The 19,539-nt window shown below is 52.5% G+C and overlaps 1 protein-coding gene across 1 annotated transcript in view; it reads right to left on the bottom strand.

The window, feature by feature from the left end:
- Positions 1-2,117: 2,117 nt before the first annotated feature.
- Positions 2,118-19,539, bottom strand: part of ST3GAL2 (ST3 beta-galactoside alpha-2,3-sialyltransferase 2) — a 43,673-nt gene continuing 26,251 nt past the window's right edge. The window contains exons 2-7 of the mRNA XM_084906766.1: positions 13,064-14,460; positions 10,599-10,792; positions 8,223-8,402; positions 6,087-6,132; positions 5,658-5,777; positions 2,118-4,593 (exon numbers count right to left, since the gene is read on the bottom strand). Coding sequence (XP_084762892.1) covers positions 4,420-4,593; positions 5,658-5,777; positions 6,087-6,132; positions 8,223-8,402; positions 10,599-10,792; positions 13,064-13,402 — 1,053 coding nt within the window. The 5' untranslated portion in view covers positions 13,403-14,460 and the 3' untranslated portion in view covers positions 2,118-4,419. The remainder of the gene's footprint in view (positions 4,594-5,657; positions 5,778-6,086; positions 6,133-8,222; positions 8,403-10,598; positions 10,793-13,063; positions 14,461-19,539) is intronic.

The following is a 19,539-nucleotide window of genomic DNA, read 5'->3' as shown; positions in this document are numbered from 1 at the left end:
TATTGGATATTTGTATTTTCTCTTGGGGCACTACCCATTCTTGTCTCATCGTTTTACTACTCAGTTGCCAATCTTTCTACTTTAGGGAAATTAAACTTTGTCTTGAGTTGTAGATGTTTTCCTAGTTTGTCTTTACAAACTCTTTTTTCTTAACCACTATACAAAAGTTTAATGTTATTCACATTTCATTTTTAAGAAATCTGAATTTTTAAAAAAATCTGAATATTATGTCATGGCTAAAAAAGCTTTCCCCATCCCAGCATTATAAGTTACTTACTCCCATTTCCTGTTCTGGCAGTTCTTGGGCAGTTAATTTTCTGAATTATTGTGGGTCTCAAAATGTTTTGCCCTGCTCATTGGCGGTGAGTGAGTGTTACCTTACAAGGTGAGTGGTGACAATGGCTGTGGTGTGTGGGCTAGAGCCGTGGTGACCGAGAGAATGGGAAGGAGCTGCACTGAACTTGGCCTGCACCCTGGCTGGATGGGAGTTATGTTAAACTTGGGCCCAGAAATGGGGTGGCAGGACTTGGACAGGAAACTGACACACACCGCCTGTCTGGTCTGGGATATCCCCAGTTCACTGAATGTCCACAGGCCTGGTTCTAGAATAAGAGTCACAGGAGTGAGGAGCTGGATGGAGTCCCCTGCTAAAACCATTTGGACTGTGGGGAGAGAAGAAGCCTAACACTAAAAGACTGTAAACATCGATAAATTAAATTCACCGATAAAATTAATGTTATGGAATGATCTGATAAGAGACTTTACATATGTTTATGTGCTCAAAGAAAAAGAGAAAATAGACTTCAGTAAAAGAGCAAGAGCCCTGGCTGGTGTGGCTTGGTTGAGCATCATTCCATGCACCGAAAAGTCACCATTTCTATTCCCAGTCAAGGCACATGCACAGGTTGCAGATTTGTTCCCTGTCTAGGGTGCCTACAGGAAGCAACCCAGTGTTTTTCTCATCAATGTTTCTCTCCCTCTCCCTTCCTCTCTATAAATCAATAAACCATTTTATATATATATATATATATATCATGGATTTGCAGAGATTGGTGCCGCCATCAAATTTGAATCATTCAGGGGTGGGATGTTTTCTTCCTAGTCCTATTTATTCACCATCCAAGTCATGGAGAATGACAATAGTTTATTGCAAATGTAATCAGGTGATAACACCAACCTGTGTATTCAGATGTGGTATCTGCTGGATCTAAGTAGTATAGTCCTCAGCCAACATGGGGGCAGGGGAGGGAGAAGACATAGTTTGGTGGAACTCTTGATTCTGGAGGCAACAGTTAACATTTGGGAGTGCTGCTGCAACCAATCCGAATAATAAAACCCTAATATGCCAACCAACCAAATGGTGGAATGACCAGTTGCTATGATGTGCACTGACCACCAGGGGGCAGACTAATGCAGGAGCTGCCCCTCGGTGATCAGTGTGTTCCCACAGTGGGAGCGCCATTCAGCTGACCTACCGATGCCAGATGCCAGGCTCATGGCTGGCAAGCGCAGCTGCAGTGGCTTGAACCTCTCCCGTGGACACTCCCTCTGCATGCTCCTCCCCCATCTGGATTGGGACCAGCATCTGGAATGACTGGATGTGAGCTGGCTGTCACATGAGGAGTGAGGCTGTGATGACAAGTGGTGGCTGTGTGGTCATGGGTGCACCAGTATCATCCTAGGATGGGCGTGTGGAGACTGCAGCAGAGTAGCAGTGAGTCGAGTGGCGGTGGCAGGCGCAGTGGGGCTGGGATGAGCAGGAGTGGCATGGCACCCAGCCGCCCAGCACATGCTCGGGCTCCTCCCTGGCCTCCTGCCGATTCATGCACTACTTTGTGCTGTGCGAAATCGATGAGCTGGTGGGTAAGGCCAGGCAGCGGCAGCGTGGAGGTCCACTGATCCCTACAGGCCAGGCCAAGGGACCCACCAGTGCACTAATTCGTGCACTGGGCCTCTAGTTCTCACATGAGGCAACTGGCCTTGAGTTGAGAGGCCTCCTGTATAAGGGTGTTGGAGAGTTGATACCTTCCCCCTTCAAAATCTCCCCAACGTTCTTAGCCTTCACTTAGTCACAGCTCCCCCACTGACACATTTCAAAACAGATTAATGACCATATATAGTATTTTTGTCCTTTTTAATTTAGAAAGAGAGAAAGGGAAGAAAATTAAAAAACAACATTTGTTTAAATAACTATTGCAGAAAAGGAGATCTGAGCTGGATGCTGGGACCTACCTCTTCCAGAATGGGGGTTTATTAATGTTTTAAACAAACACACAAACAAAAACGAAATAAATTATTCTGCTCAATACTGTTTGGCATAATTGCATTGTTTTTTTCATCTTCTAAACACTCAAAACAGCCTCTTCAGGAAGCATCGAGACTGGCAAGAAATGACTGGTGCCCTCGCTCTCCAGAACAGTGGGAGGAGGCAATCCATCCAAGCCCTACTTCCCCCAATCCACCCCCGGTCTTTACTTAACCTACTTTGGGAATTAGGAAGGTACAGACTCCAGCTAAATTCTCAATATATTAACTTTTGGGGGTGCCCACTGCTCTACCCCAAGCCTCCTCTCATACTCTTCTGGTTACTGTTCCCCCAGCCAGCGGCAGGAACTACACCAACAGCCAGGAGGCTGCTCGGTGGTACCAACTCACCAAGAAAATGGGTGGTATTTGTGTTGTCGCTGCTGGGTAGTGGGGTCCTTCTAGTGGTTTGGAAGCTTCATAGAAGCTCTTTTCCCCTCCTAAAACCCCCTGACCTCGAAGCTTGAATATCGCCCGCAGCTTCCTCGAGGGGGTTAAGCTGGGTGTTCAATCATGCAAGTAGCTTCCAGTTGTAATCCCTGGTTGTTAGCTTCCCAGCCCATTCCTGAGCTGGAAATGGAAAGTGAGTTAGAGCGAGAAGGCAAGAGGTGAGCCTGGGGAAGGGGACCCAGGGGCAGGGGAGGAGGCATGCAGAGGGGCAAGTCTACTCCTCCCCAGCTAGGCTCCCAGCTATTTCCACGGCCAGCTTGGGGTTTTTACAGAATTTGTGTTGGTCAGCCATACCTGGTCATTGCAGGTTAACTAAATAATGAGCCCAAAGCAAAAACCACCCCCCAAGCAAGAGGTTTCTTACTCCTCTTTGGGGCGATGAGGGAGGGAAAAGGTGCATGCACCAGGCAGCTGGGCTCCCCGTCTCCAGCCTTCTTCGCCACGAGTGGCTCCCTCTCCCTTGAGCCAGCCAAAGACGTGTTTGTGCGTGTGCGTGTGCGTGAGAGAGAGGGAGGGGAGAGAGAGAGAGAGAGAGAGAGAGAGAGAGAGAGCGAGAGCAGCAGCGCCCTAATCAATCCCAGGGCATGTTTTGATGATTTTTTTTTTTTCTTTTTCTAGAGCAAGTAGGCTGGTGAGGAGGCCCAAGGCCTAAGGAGACACTCAAAGTTGTAGCAAACGGTAGGGGCCAAGGATACACGTGAGTGAGAAGCACCTTACATTGGCTGTGAGGGGGCTTCCTTGTCCCCTCCTGCCCAGTTCCTTACACCTGTGTTCGCGTTAGGGCCTAGGAGGCGACTTCCGCTCCCAAGCAAAAGGTAAATGAACACAGTTCGTTTCCTGGTGAGAGACAATTGCCCTGGTCAGGCCATTCCATAGGGTGGCCAGAGGCGGGGAGGGATGGGCGGTAGGATGAGGGGGGCCACTCGCCCTCTGGATTCTCACTGCATTTCTTTGGTGGGTTCACACCCATCTCGGACTAAACAATGAAATGAAATGTGGGGCCTTACAATTCTCTCGGAAGCCTGGAGAGGTTTGGGAAGGGTTCTGGCTTTGCCTCTTGAGGTGAAAGAGCGCTCCCCTAAGTCACATGGACCGGTCCTGGACCGCTGGACGGCCACGTGGGACCCCGGGCCCACCCTTCCCTTTCCTTCCCGGCATCCTCGGCGGGGTGGGGGTGGGGGTGGGGAGGGTCAAGCAATTGAGACCGCTCGGACCCAGACTGAAGAAAGTATTCCGCCCACCTCCACCCTTTAAAAAGCGTGAAACAAAACCCCACCCAAGAGCCTCGGGCTGTGGGGGCTGAGTCGGCCGGTTCGCCCGCCCCCGAAGGCCATTGATTGGAGGAGACGGGCCCAGCGCCGGAAGTTGGCTCGAGTGGAGTGGTGTGATTGACTTGCGATAAACCATCGTGGATTTGGTGCCAAGCCCCGTCTTGTGATTGGCAGGGAACAGCCGGCGCTCGCTGGGCTGCAGCATGATTGGTCCAGACCGCGGGGCGCGCTCAGCGTTGCCAGGCGACGCCCCACGCCCTGCGATGCGCGCGCAGGCTGAAGCCGCCACCCTGGGGCTGGTCTTGGGTCCCGACCCGGAGCGCAGGCCGGCGGGCGGGCGGGCAGGCAGGCAGGCGCTGGGCGGCGGGCCCGAAGAGTCGCGGCCAGACCTTTCTCAGTTGCCTCGGTAGACCTCGATCTTGCTGGCCTTGGCCAGCATGTCGATGATGTGCGCCTCGAAGTCGGCGTCGTGCACGCCGGTCTTCCGGAACTCGCCCGCGTACCGGTTGTTCTCCCAGTAGTGGTGCCAGTTGCCCCGGCTGTCAGCCCCGAACCCGTACACGTTCACCTGCAGGGGAGGGCGGTGCAAGTCACCCAACGTCGGACCTCGGGAGAGCCTTGGGTAGTAGTGGGGAAGGGGAAAGGAGCCGCAGCGACCCGCCAACCCAGGAGGCCGCCAGCGAATCGATTGACTCCCAGAGCGCAGGATGCATGGGAAGAGGGGACACCCAAGCCTGGGCTAAGGACACTGATCCCAGGGGATGGTTGCTCCCTTTCAGCTCCTCCCAGCCGTCTGATTGCTTCAAGAACAACGCCCCAATTCAGGGCTAGCCCTATTCTTGCTAACTTTTTTTTTTTTATGGAGTGCTTTTATTTGAAAACTGGTCAAGTACCCAATACCCTACCTTAAAGGATTTACTGGCAAAAGTGGGTGTGCTGGGTGTGAGCACTGAAGTGTATGGCAGAGCTCCCCTGCCCACTTGCTAGATGCCTCCTTATATGACTAACGTCCATTTTTAAGGAGAGAGCAGGCCTGGGAGATAACCACCCCCCTGAATTTTAACTACACTATCTCCATTCTATTTATGTTTTTATTTATTTATTTTTTTTCTTCACGGCAAGTAATATCAATTACGGAAGTAGTATTCTTTTTCCTTTGTAAATAAATTTAACTTTCGAATGAAGTGATTTCAGATTTGGTCAAATTAAAGAAAGAAGCTTGGGAAATGCAGAGCTACACTGCCTAGAAATGGGGAGAAACCAAAGCCACTTGGCTTCTGCCTACAAAAACACATTCCTGCCGAAGCCGGTTTGGCTCAGTGGTAGAGCATCGGCCTGCGGACTGAAAGGTCCCAGGTTCGATTCCGGTCAGGGGCATGTATGTTGGTTGCGGGCACATCCCCAGTAGGGGGTGTGCAAGAGGCAGCTGGTTGATATTTCTCTCTCATCGATGTTTCTAGCTCTCTATCTCTCTCTCTTCCTCTCTGTAAAAAATCAATAAAATATATTTAAAAAACAAACAAACAAAAAAAACCCCAAACACATTCCTCTTGAAGCACTACGGACCCCTGAGAAGGGCTGCTTTCCCTTGTTCCAGGGTCCCCCTATTGACCCCCAGACTGGGCTACCCACCTCGTCACACACATGCAGGGCGAAGAAGAGCACCAGCATCCCTGTAGAAGGGTACCGCCCGTGATGCTCTGTCCACCTGTCGTGGATGTACTTGAAGAAGGCTGGGTTGTAGATCTGGACCTGGAGGAGGAAGTGTGACAGGCACATGAGGGTTTGGCGGGAGGGGTGGGGGTCCTAGAGGCACAGGCCAGGCTCTGAGTAGCTTGTGCCAGTTCCTCCACGCTCGCCCTTGGACCTGATCATCTGCGTCCCCTGGTTCCCTGTAGCAGCCTCTGTGGAGGTCAGGCATCCCAGCAGGTGGGGACTCGGAAGGTTCTGGAAGGGCACTATGGGATCCCTGAGCCACAGGACCAGGCACCCCAGGAGGTCAGGTCTGCACAGTTTCCAATGAGGGTGGGGGTAAAGAAGGGGGCCGAGGAGGGAACTTACCTTTTCTTTGTCTACTCGAAGGAAGGACTTCACTGGAGCATAGGTACTGCGAGCAAACAAAAACACACGAAAACGTTTAGACGCCTTTCCTCCTGCTCAGGCTGGAGTGATGACAGCCTCACCACAAGACTCCCTGCTTCCAGTCTGCTCTCCCACACCCTATCACTGCAGTGCCTCGCTCAGAACCTTCAACGGCTCCCTTGCCCTTCAGGGTAAAATAAGGATTAGACATACATTGGGCCTTCCATATGCCAGCCCCAACTTTTCTCCCACAACTCTCTGCGACGGACTCTCCACTTGAGTTAGCCAATCATCTCAAACCCGCCGTGCCTGCTCTTACCTGTGCCCACCTGACACTTTTGCTACTCTCCTCACATTTGGCACAAGTCCCTCCTTCCCTATTAGCCAGCCATGACACCCATAACCTACACCCCCTTTTCTAATCCCTTTTAAATCTATGAGGTTTAAACGCTATAGCATTTATTTTAGCTTTTAGGTCTCCCAAACATAAAGTCAGGGCACTGTGACTTATACTTCTGTGTTTAAAAATACATGATGAGCCGAAACCGGTTTGGCTCAGTGGATAGAGTGTCAGCCTGCGGACTGAAAGGTCCCAGGTTTGATTCCAGTCAAGGGCATGTACCTTGGTTGCGGGCACATCCCCAGTGGGGAGCATGCAGGAGGCAGCCAATCAATGATTCTCATCATTGATGTTTCTCTCTCCCCCTCTCTTTTCCTCTCTGAAATCAAGAAAAAATATATATTTTAAAAAATAAGATGAATTAAATCAGAGCCATGCTACAGCATGGATGAACCTTAAAAGTGAAATAAGTCAGATGTAAAAGGACAAATACTACATAATTCTACTTATAGGAAGTACTTAGAATAGTCTAATCATAGAGACAGAAAGAACAGTGATTGTCAGGGTCTTGGGGGAAGAAGGAATGAAGATTTATTACTTAATGGTTACAGAGTTTCCATTTGAGATGATAAAATAGTTCTGAAGGTGGTAGTGGTGATGTTTGCACAATAATGAGAATATACTTAATGCTACTGAACTGTACAATTGAAATTGTAAATTTTAAGTTACATACATTTTGCTGCACACACAGCTAAAACCATGGTTAAAACAATTGATTAGTGGTTGCCGTGGGGTGGGGATTTATGGAGTGGGGGCAATGGCTAAGGTGTACAGGGGTGTCTTTAGATCTTCAGATGAAAGGTTTTCATTTTGAGAACATGACAGTGCTCTGAAATTAATTGTGGTGATGGCTATACAACTCTGAATAGGCTAAAAGCCATTGCATCGCCGAAACCGGTTTGGCTCAGTGGATAGAGCGTCGGCCTCCGGACTGAAAGGTCCCAGGTTCGATTCCGGTCAAGGGCATGCACCTTGGTTGAGGGCACATCCCCAGTAGGGGGTGTGCAAGAGGCAGCTGATCGATGATTCTCTCTCATCGATGTTTCTAACTCTCTATCCCTCTCCCTTCCTCTCTGTAAAAAAATCCAATAAAATATATTTTAAAAAACTTGGTTAGCCCTAGCCGGTGTGGCTCAGATGGCTGGGCACAGGGGGTTGCTGGATTTATTCCCAGAGAGGGCACATGCCCAGATTGCATGCTCGATCCCTGGTAGGGGGTGTGCAGGAGGCAGCTGATAGATGTTTCTCTTAAATCAATGTTCTCTTTCTCCCTTCCTCTCTTTCTAAAAATCAATAAAAATATTTTTAAAAATACACACACACACACACACACACACACACACACACACACAAATTGGTTCACTGAATTTCCTGAGATTTCAAACTGTGACTGGGCAACTACCCACAAAGAAAATTCTCAGAAGGCAGAGCTCCCACAGTTCGAACCACCCCCTGGAAAGGAGACCAAAAGCAGGTTGTCCTTTCCTCGCCTTTCCACCACCAATAGGCTGGCTGTCACCATGCAGGAATTGACCAAACATGCTCAGGCCTGGGCTAAAGCACCACTTGGGGCCCTCCCTTCTAGTGCCTCCCTCCTCACCAGCCCCTCTCGGCCAAAATAGTCACTTAAAGGAATTCTAAAGTCCAGACCCCAGGCCCTCCTCCCAAGGTGGCCCTGTCACCCAGACTGCACTCCCCGTCAGCGGGCGACTCACAATCGGATCTGCCCCGTGGACAGGGCGCTCGCGATCCACAGCAGGTCCAGGGCCTTGAAGGGCACCAGCACAAAGCTGACGTTGGCTGGCAGGTTCTTGGCACTCTCGGGGTACATGAAATGGTGGGTGGTTCGGCTGCCAACATCCTGCTCGAAGCCCACGGTTGGTGCCTGATTCATTCTGCAGGGACAAGAGGTTGACATGAGAAGAAGCTGCCATAGAAACTGGTGCACACAAAAGAAAAAGGCAAAAAAAAACTGGTACAAAATTCTTAGAGGATGATTTGGATTCATTCTGGAGAAGCCAAGCCCTGGCAGAGCAGGGCAGAGGATGAGCTGTTATATTCCTGTATCTCGAGGGCAAAGCATTCTAGAATTCTGTCTGCCCTGGGCTGCCTCCAGCCGCCAGAGAAGACCTGGGGGCAGGGGCACAGGCAGGGTGGGCATGCATTCGCGGTTAGGGGTTGGTGCCTAGTCCCTTTCATTCATTCGTGTATGTGTGGCTACGATACGCCAGGCACTGCCCTAGGAACGGTGGTGGGTTAATACCCAGCTAAGGCAGGACCAGCTCAACGCCATTCTGAGTTGTTGGCAGGGCTCCGAGGACATTCAGGAGGAGGACGAGGAGGAGGAGGAGGCCGTTAGGTGGGCAGAGCCATCATCTCATTGTGACTCAGTCTGGCCCTCCCAGTGGGGTCTTTTTTTTAAATATATTTTTATTGATTTTTTACAGAGAGGAAGGGAGAGAGAGAGAGAGAGAGCTAGAAGCGTCGATGAGAGAGAAACACCGACCAGCTGCCTCTTGCACACCCCCTACCCACAACCAACGTACATGCCCCTGACTGGTATCGAACCTGGGACCTTTTAGTCCGCAGACCGACGCTCTACCACTGAGCCAAACCAGTTTCGGCCCAGTGGGGTCTTTACATGGGTCCTGCTTCCAGGAAGGGGGGCCTCCCCTCTGGTTCCAAACCAAAATAAGCAGAGTCACCTCCACGGCAACCAGCTCCTCCTAGGTCAGCAGAGAGCCAAGTTACCATCTGGGCCACCCCTTCCACACATCGATTCTGGGGTCCACAGTAACAGACCCTGCCTCCTAGCCTGGTCCCTGTGAGGGGACCTCCGTGAATTCCTTTCTGGAGCTTGGCCCGACGAGGGGGCTGCCCGCTGTCACAGCAGCCAAGCCTCTTTAGCTTGTCTCCTGTGCTTCTCCTCTGGAGCTTCCCAACCATCCCCGAGACGCAGACGGCAGGGCCAGGGAGGCGGGGCTTCAGGCAGTCTAGAACGTTTCTCAGGCGTTCCAGGGCTGCCTGGAGTCACGGCCGCTTCCTTCCCCAGCCTCAGCCACTGCCTCTGGGAGAAACAGAGGCCCCTCTCCAGCTCCCAGCTTGCCTCCTTTGCCGGCAACTGGACAATGGGGAGCATCTCAGGGGCTCAGGGTTCCTGGATGGGGCTCAGCATCTCCCTCCCCTTTATTGCACCATTCTACTGTAAGAAGGGTTTTGCAAGGAACGAGGAAAGCCTCAGAGACACTGCTGCCTTGGTGTTGCTATGGAGACAGCAACAGATTCTAAGATAAAGCCCTTCCTTCCTCCTCCTGGGAAACGCGTCTTTCTGCAATGCTCATCCTACGAGAGGCTTCGTGAAAACGGGGCATGTTCAGTGTCTTAGTCTTTAAGGGCTCTTCCTCCAAGGAGTGGGCTGGCATTTCCTGCCTCCGAGTCTAGAGAAGAAGTCAGAAAACAGGTTCAGGGCAGAAGGAGCAGCCCACACTCGGCTCACAAGTCCACTCTTAGTCCCTGTCCATCCCCGGATTTCCTGCTCAGTGTCCCCCCTGTGTGGAATGAATGCCCATCCAAGCCATCTGTCCTCAAGGCTGGGCACTGGGCACTGATGTCTTGTTGAATGAGTGAGGCCCCCCTTCCCCCAATGGAAACCTTGTGACATAAAGCACAGCAGCCCAGGGCAAGCACCAGCCATCCTTCTGCTTGTTTGATTGATTCTACTTTTCTCCTTCTGTGAGTTCCAGGAGGAATCACCTGTGACTCTCTCACTGGTAAGCAAGATGCTGGTTTGGTTTGGGCCCTCCCGCCTGGTGCAACTGCTGAGGACACCGGGCAGGTGGGAGGGCCTCTGGTGGGCGTTCTCACCAGCAGCCAGCCAGGAGCCTGGTCTCCGCGCTTTTCAGACTAACTCAGAGTTGGAGCCTGGGTATGGGCCTCAAGCAAAGTCTTGAGTGGGAATCCTGCCTCCTCATCCACCCCAACCAAGGCGAGAACCTACCCCAGGTCTGGGTGTTGGAGACCTATAGCGGCCCCAGCAGCTGGCCGTGGAGTCCAGTCCCCCCTCCAGGTGGCTTGGGGTCCCCGCGGCTCACCTCATGATGAAGTTGTGCCCGTCCACGTCCGGCCCGTAGCCAGAGCCGCGCAGGTTGCCGGAGTTCCCCACCACGGCACAGCGCCGGCACTCCTGGGGGTCCCGGACACGGTAGGGGTTCTCGCCTGGAACTATCTGGAACAGCTTCTCCAGCACCTCGTGGGTATTGTGTGACTTGAACTGGGGCTGCAACATCTGCAGAGGGGAGGGGGAGGGAGTGGGTGTGAGCAGAGAGGGACTCCCGCCTGCCCTCCCTTCCCCGCCACCTCTCTCCCTCCCCACCAACGTCCAAGCCACACGGGAACCCTACCCTAGGCCGTCAGGGAGCAGCAATTCTCTGAGCAGTGAGGACCCTCCCCTCAACCACAGTCAAGTCTCCCTTCCAGCTGCTCTGATGCACTGGAGGGGTGCTGGGGGCCAAGGCACATTCTCTGGGGACCCGTAGGCCTGTCCCAGGAACAGAAAAACTTCTTGGGTGGCTCCTCATGCATGAAGAGGCCCCTGCTCAGCTGTCCCCTCGGGGCAATTCTGAGTCACATCGAGAGGTCGTCTTGAGGTGCAGGTAAGGTGGAAAGAACCGCTGAGCTGCAGGGGTTCATTCCCAATCAGTCTACAGGGAGTAGGGGTGTCTGAAGCTGAGCGGGGCAGAATTCATGGGATATGTGGAGCCACTTCCTGAGTCTCCGGGGAAGGCAGAGGGGCGCAGACCTTCTTTCAATGCCAGAACGGTCAGAATGAAACTGGTCTCCTGCATGTCCTACCGCCATGCAGGTGAAACCCCCCCCCACACACACACAAAATGAGGCCCAGGTAGCATTCTAATGCCTTCACAGCCAGGCAGGTGACACCCAGGAATGAAGTGGCAGGTGGGGCCCAGGGCAAACAGGAGGCTCCATCCATCAATAAGAGTCAACTTCAGTCAGTTGTTGCCATGTGAGAGTGTGAGCCCAGAACGACTAAATTTTCTAACTTTCCAAGAGAAGCTGGAAGTATGGATTTCGTGTGCAATATCCTGATTCATATATGCTGATGACTGACAGTAATATTTATTATTTTAAATATATTTTCATTGATTTCAGAGAGGAAGGGAGAGGGGAGAGAGATAGAAACATCAATGATGAGAATCGTTGATTGGCTGCCTCCTGCACACCCCACTCTAGGGATCAAGCCTGCAACCCGGGCAGATGGCCCTACTGGGAATCGAACCATGACCTCCCAGTTCATTGGTTGATGCTCAACCACTGAGCCACGCCGGCGGGGCCATTAATAGTAATATTTAAAAAACACTGAGTGGGCCGAAACCGGTTTGGCTCAGTGGTAGAGCGTCGGTCTGCGAACTGAAAGGTTCCAGGTTCGATTCCGGTCAAGGGCATGTACATTGGTTGCGGGCACATCCCCGGTAGGGGGTGTGCAAGAGGCAGCTGGTTGATGTTTCTCTCTCATTGATGTTTCTAGCTTTCTATCTCTCTCCCTTCCTCTCTGTAAAAAAATCAATAAAATATATTAAAAAAGAAAAAATATATATATATACATATATATTAAAAAAGAAAACACTGATTGAGCTGGCCCACGCGCCACCAATTGGTAAGGACAAACTAGAGCTTTAAAATGCCCTGTGTGCCTGGCCAGTATGGCTCAGTTGGTTGGGCACTGTCCCATGCACCAACATATTGCCAGTTCCATTCCATAGACCCCCAGTAGGGAGCATGCAGGAGATGGTCAATCAATGCTGTGCTCTCACATCGATTTTCTCTCTCTCTCTCTCCCTTTCCCTTCCTTTGCCCTAAAAATCAATTAAAAAAAAAAAACTTTAGCCCTAGCTGATTTGGTTCAGTGAATAGCGTGTCCACCTACAGACTGAAGGATCCTGGGTTCGATTCCAGTCAAGAACACATGCCCCAGTTTCGGGCCCGATCCCCAGTAGGGGGCATCAGGAGGCAGCTGATCAATGATTCTCTCTCATCATTGATGTTGCTACCTCTCTCCCCCTCTCCCTTCCTCTCTGAAATCAATACAAATATATTTAAAAAAAACAAATAAAAAATCTTTCAAAAATAAAATAAAATGTCCTGTTGTCTGAGCCCTGGGTTTGTGGCTCAGTGGATAGCACATCTGCCTGCGGGCTGGTTTGGCTCAGTGGATAGCGCATCTGCCTGCGGACCGGAAGGTCCCAGGTTCAATTCCGGTCAGGGGCATGTACCTTGGTTGCGGGCATGTCCCCAGCAGAGGGAGTGCGGGAGGCGGCTGATTGATGATTCTCCCTCATTGATGTTTCTAACTCTCTATCCCTCTCTCTTCCTCTCTGTAAGAAAATCAATCAATTAAAAAAATAAAAAGACTCTAGGGGGGCCAGAAGACAGCCCAAATCCCACTGGCGGCTCTAACACGGACTCCCAAATGGGGTGGTGGGACAGAACCCTGGAGAGGAGCAGCAAAGGCAGGCAGGAGGGGCCACGCCTCTCTCACCATCCACCACTTCTGGACATCGGGGGGCAGATCCATGTTCTCCCGGGTCCAGACCGGGGAGATGTTGCTGTCGAAGTGGCTGTCAAACCAGTCGGAGGTCCCGGCGTCGCCCCTGCAGCGGCGGCAGGCGCAGTTCTTGCCGGCTAGCCCCTCCTTGCTGAGGCGCTGCAGGCCGACGTAGCCAGGCACCAGCTTCACCCGGTGGGTGCCCCCCAGGGCCCCCGAGTCCAGGTAGGGCAGGGCGGCCATGCTGGGGTGAGAGTAGGTGAAGAGCAGGGACATGATGAACACCAGCAGGAAGGCCACGGAGAGGAACCACACCCGCAGGGAGCACTTCATGGTGCGGAGCCCCCGGGAGGCTGGACCACCAGCCCGGAGGGAGGGCGGCCGGCGGCCCTGGGGCCACTCCTTTCCCAGCCCACTGGCAGGCCTGCCCGTGCTAGGGCATAAGGGCGTGTCCTAGGGCATGAGATGGCAGCAGGAGTCCCAGGCCACGCCCGAACTCAAGGCGAGGAGAAAGCACGTGGGCAAGAGTGGCTCCCCTGTCCCTGAGCCACGGGGGGGCCCTGCTTATGGCTTCATCGGGTCCCTCTGCCACTAGCTGGGCCACAGATGCTCCGCCTCTCCCGCTGCCCTGGCGAGGGGGAGGTCAGTCCATGCCAGCCTTCTGGTCCATTGGGCTTGCTGGCTGCCAGCTCTGGGGGTCCCCCTCTTTGGCGGCTTGAAATGATCCAGTCCGGAGCAGTCGAGGTCCCTGTGGTTCATGAGCAGACACCGAGGCAGCCCCTCGTCCCCTGCAGCAGGGAAGCCCTCGAACCCCAGTCACAACAGAGAACATGTGGGCTTCAAGCAGCCTTGATTCCATGCAAGAGGCAGCCGCCCCTCAGATGGTCTTCCGGGCACAATGCCTCTGCCAGGGGAGGGGAACTGGGTCCCCACCCCGAGGGAAGAAACCAGGATGCTCTGGGGGTGTCCCAGGACTCCGCTGCAGAGACCAAGATCCTCCTTGCGACAGGTCCTGTCCTTCCACTTCCCATCGATGGAGGTGCAGGTCCCCTCTCCCGCTGGTCCCGGCCCCACTGCAGGTACCTAATGGGCCACCGAGCTCCTGCAGCGATGGAGTCCTGGGGCCCGGGCACAGCTGCTGCTCAGCGCCGTGCCGCTCTGAATGCAGCCTGGGTCATCTGGGTCAGCAGAGCGTGTGCCACGCTCCCAGCCAGAGCCCAGGCCTCCTTCCTGGTGCCGCCGGCCCGGACTCAGAGGATGCTCTGCCCATTTCCCGCTCCTCAGGGGCCCGCCGTCCTGCCTTCCTGCCGTCTTGCCGTTGGCTCCTACTGGCAGTAATCCCTTGGCAGGTTCCCCTCGCGTGTCAGGCGCCCGGCTGCCTCAGCATGACCCTGAAATTGCAGAGAGAGGGGAAAATAACATACAGACAAAATTGCACACGTGCACACACGTTCTCCCCTCAGCTCTGCCCCCAAGTCCCAGAGGACTGGCAGGAGAGGCGATGCCCACCTAACCGAAGGGCAGACAAAAGGAAGGGCTCTCTCTCGCCTTTGACGATCCACAGATGGCCGCTGCTCTCCTCACGCGGGGCCTCAGGACGAGGCCAGCCCGCCATCCTCACTCCTCAGCCAGAAGGTAAACAGGACAGAAAGGGGTTCCCTAGAGTCACAAGGAAAGTCCCTGGGAGAACCGGGTTTAGAAAGTTCCTAGGCCAGTGCGCCTTCCAGGGCCCCCGCCCTGACCCCAGGCATGCGCTCCCCAAGGCCCAAGATTCATCGTGGCCCCCCTCAGCTCCCTGCCTGTTTCCTGCAAGGCTGCGTATTGTCCTTTTTTCTTTTTTTTTCTTTTTTAAAAATATATTTTATTGATTTTTTTACAGAGAGGAAGGGAGAGAGATAGAAAGCTAGAAACGCCAATGAGAGAGAAACATTGACCAGCTGCCTCTTGTACACCCCCTACTGGGGATGTGCCCGCAACCAATGTATATGCCCTTGACTGGAATCGAACCCGGGACCTTTCAGTCCGCAGACTGACGCTCTACCACTAAGCCAAACCGGCTTCGGCGTATTGTCCTTTTATTACCTGGTGGCCTGTGGAACCAATTCATAACATACTCTTTTTTTTTTTTTTTAATGACAACCATTTTTTTTAAATGACAGAATTATTTTATTGATTTTTTACAAAGAAGGGAGAGAGATAGAGAGTTAGAAATATCGATGAGAGAGAAACATCGATCAGCCGCCTCCTGCACACCTCCTACTGGGGATGTGCCCGCAACCCAGGTATGTGCCCTTAACCGGAATCGAACCTGGGACCTTTCGGTCAGCAGGCCAACTGAGCCCAACCAGTTAGGGCTATAATAAACTCTTACTAGAATGTTTTTAAAATGTTCCTAGCTCAGGTATGTGAGGTTGTTCATTTCAGGTAAAACGTAATTTTATATAATAATGAACAATATCCCGGAGAAGATCTCAGGAGACTGCGGACTGGACTCCCACCCTGGTGCCTGTGAGAAGCCTCTCAGTAACGCCGGAGGCTGGGCCAGGGCCCTGACACTTGCCCTCTTCTCTCTCCGTGTGGATTAGAGATGAGGCGTTCCCGGGTTAGCTCAGGAACAAACAATCCTTCCAGCTCTGGTGTCTGGGACAGGACATGACTGCGTCTGAACAGAGGGTGCCAGGCTCAGCACCACCCCCAACCCCAGCCCTCTGGGCACTGTCTTCCTCTGTATGTTATGGACGAAATGAATGCCAAGGCCCCTGGGGGCACTGACAGCCTGAGCCCGGTGCTGCCCTGGCTGGCAAGAGCAGGGGGAAGAGGCCACTTGCCAGCGGTTTGGCCTGAATCCATGCCATACGCCAAGGAGCTGGGGCAGGGTCAAGGGCAGTGCTGAGAGCGCGGCCTCCGGGCCCTGGCCCCAACACCACAAGGATTACTTATTCCTCTCCCCTCCAGCTCCTGCCTAACCTGGTGGCCCAGTTCTGACCTGACTCCTGGGCTTCACACCACTCACGGAGTCCCCTGGCTGCAGAGAAGGCCTCTCTGCCTCTGTGTTTAAGAACCTCAGCGGCCCCTTCGTGGCAGTTCAAGTTTCTGGGGTCAACGCCGTCAGGGAAAGGAGCCAGCACATTCCAATAAGGATGGCATTCGTCAGCGGGGGGCGGCAGTGAGCACTGGGGGGAAGACCAGGCTCACACACAAGTGAAGGAACTTGCATAAGTCACCACCTCATGAATGGAGGCAGGATTTGAGTCCAGGTCTATCTGGTCCAAAGCCTGTGACTGGCCAAGGGTCAGGGATGAGAGACAAGAAGATACAAGAAGCTGGCTTCCCAGGGTCAAGAGTGAAGCTTCCACCCCGGCCGGTGTGGCTCAATGGATAGAGTGTCAGCCTGCAGACTGAAAGGTCCCAGGTTCAAATCTGGTCAAGGGCACATGTCCCGGTTGCGGGCTCGATCCCCAGTAGGGGGCATGCAGGAAGCAGCCAATCAATGGTTCTCTCTCATCGTTGATGTTTCTATCTCTCTCGCCCTCTCCCTTCCTCTTTGAAATCAAGAAAAATATTTATTAAAAAAAAAAAAAAAAAAGAGTGAAGCTTCCCTCACACGCCTCACCCAGGGCTCCTGGCTCTCAGCCACTGGGGCCCCAGCAGCACTGGCTCTGGTGTGCGCCTTCCAACTCTCCTGCCGTCTGGCAGGCCCGACTCCAGGCATGATGTCTGGCTGAACGGTCTCTTCCGGTTCCCCCTGTGCCCATTTCCATGCCCAACAGCCAAGGAAGAGAGCTTGGTTTTACAGGCTCTCGCTCCCGGCGGCCCGAGACCTGAGTCTCAGCTGTGAGACAAGGGGCCCTGGGAGGCGGTGACGGCCCAGGCTGAGTGAGGGAAGGGAGAGAGGGGCCTCGCTGGGGGAGACCCGGTCTCTGGTGGGCAGCCTATGGTGGCCACGGGGGGCAGGGGCTGGGCAGGAGCTGGCCCAGGAGGCTCCAAAGGAAACATTCCCATCAGGGGCGTCAGAACCCCCGGGGATTCTAACTCCACGAAGCGGCAGCCGAGGTAACGGACCGCCTTGGTGGGGAGAGGAGAAGCCCTAGTTTCAGCAACACGTCAGGGAGCCCCGCGGCCTGGCTGCTCCCGGGAGCTTGAGCTGCGGCTCAGCTTGCACTGAGTGCAAATGGATAAAAACGGGTGGTTGCTCGTTGGGACTAAAAAAGATCAGAGGTCCCCGGGCATGCATTAAAAACCCCGGAAGTCACCCACTGCTGACCCCCACTAAGTGCTTTCACTTGTCTTGTTTTCTCCTGGGAATTCCCAGTCCCTCCAGGAGCCCACTGACTAATTCTGATTTCTCCCCTTCACAGCTGCTCTGACCATTCACCCTAAGCCCATGCATATACTCGGATATAAAAAATTTTTAAAAAGCCGGGGGAAGGGAAGGGGGCTGCGCACTCACACACTTTGGCATCAGTCCCCACCTCTGTTGCCCGAAAAAATGAAGCAGGCTAGCCATCTGGGCCCCCTGGCTCATGAGGTTTCTTTATTCTTTTTTTTTTTTTTTTTAATATATTTTATTGATATTTTACAGAGAGGAAGAGAGAGGGACGAGAGTTAGAAACATCGATGAGAGAGAATCATCAATCAGCTGCCTCTTGCACACCCCTTACTGCAGATGTGCCCGCAACCAATGTACATGCCCTTGACCGGAATCGAACCCGGGACCTTTCAGTCCGCAGGCTGACGCTCTATCCACTGAGCCAAACCGGTTACGGCGAGGCTTCTTTACTCTTTCAGTAGACACTTAAGGGGCCCGTGGGACGGGGTGGGATAGAACACCCCAACCCCCAAGCCTTATCTCACTTGGAACCATTTCCCCCCAGTAAGGTTTAACTCATATATGATAAAATGCCGAACTCTTTCCAGGTAAAGCTTGATGCCTTTCCATGCATGTGTGCATCTATGTAAAACCCCGAGCTTTGCCATCAGCCCAGAAAGTCCCCCAGCTCCCTGCAGGAAATACCCACCGCTCACACCTCTCTTGAGTTGTCACTGCAGATTGGGTTGACTTGCTCTCGAACCACACACACACACACACCGTGTATATACTCTGGCGTCCGGCTCCTTTTGCCCGGTGCCATGTTTTAGAGCCTCCTCCAGCACTCTATGTGCATCAGCAGTTTATCCTTCTCCTTGTCTGGACATCTAAACGGTTCCCAGTTTTGCGTCATTAGGAATAAAACGGCCGTGAACTCTTGGTGCAAGTTCTTTTGTGGACACACCCTCTCACAGCCCTTGAGTAAATAAATGCCTGGGAGTGGAGTTGCTAGATCTTAGGATAAGTGTATGTTTAACTTTACTAGAAATAACCATACAGTTTTCTAGAGCGGTTGTAGCCTTTTTATATTTCCACTAGTATGGTAGGAGAGTTCCATGTGTCCCGTGCCTCGACCTTTCCTATCTTTTTGATTGTGGGTGTCCTGGTGGGCATACAGTCAACTCTGGTATTTCTACTGCCGGGTACACATGAACATGTGCACAAAGAGACATAAAAGAATGCTCCTGCCAAAACCGGTTTGGCTCAGCGGTAGAGCGTTGGTCTGCGGACTGAAGGGTCCTGGGTTCGATTCCGGTCAAGGGCATGTACATTGGTTGCGGGCACATCCCGGTGGGGGGTGTGCAGGAGGCAGCTGGTTGATATTTCTCTCTCATCGACGTTTCTAGCTCTCTATCTCTCTCCCTTCCTCTCTGTAAAAATCAAAAAAATATATTTTTTTTAAAAAAGAAAAAAGAGCCGAAACCGGTTTGGCTCAGTGGTAGAGCGTAGGTCTGCGGAATGAAGGGTCCCAGGTTCGATTCCGGTCAGGGGCATGTACATTGGTTGCGGGCACATCCCCGGTGGGGGGTATGCAGGAGGCAGCTGGTCGATGTTTCTCTCTTGTCGACGTTTCTAGCTCTCTATCTCTCTCCCTTCCTCCTTTCTGTAAAATATCAATAAAATATATTAAAAAAAAAAAAAAAAAAAAAAGAATGCTCCTGACCGCACTCGGCAACAGCTGAAAACTGCAGGCGAAACAGCCATCGGCACAGCACGGATAAATTGTGGTGCATTCGTGTCATATAGCAAAAACGAATGAGCGCCAGTTTCAGACATCCACAGGAATGAAGAGGAGCAAAAGAACGATTGTGGGGAGCTAAAAGAATACGTCGTGGATAAATGCCTAAAATATGAGTTCATGAAAAGTTCAAAAGTACCCAAAGTCAAGTTAAGAAACTGTTGAGGCCTCTATATATAGACGATAAAACAAATAGATAAAATCAAGAAAACAGAGCCAAATTCAGGAAATTCCCTCTGGAGGGGAAGGAAGACAGATACCATCAAGGAGGGGCCTACGGAAGCTTCTGAGGTATTGGGGCAGGGTAGAGTACTGAGACGGTTTTATTTTTATTCTTAAAGGAGTATAGATGTTGAATGTGTG

This window comes from Pipistrellus hanaki, assembly GCF_964339955.1.
Source record: "Pipistrellus hanaki genome assembly, chromosome: 15".
Taxonomy (NCBI): domain Eukaryota; kingdom Metazoa; phylum Chordata; class Mammalia; order Chiroptera; family Vespertilionidae; genus Pipistrellus; species Pipistrellus hanaki.
The sequence above is the reverse complement of the archived record's forward strand: the minus strand, read 5'-3'. Positions and strand labels throughout refer to the sequence as shown.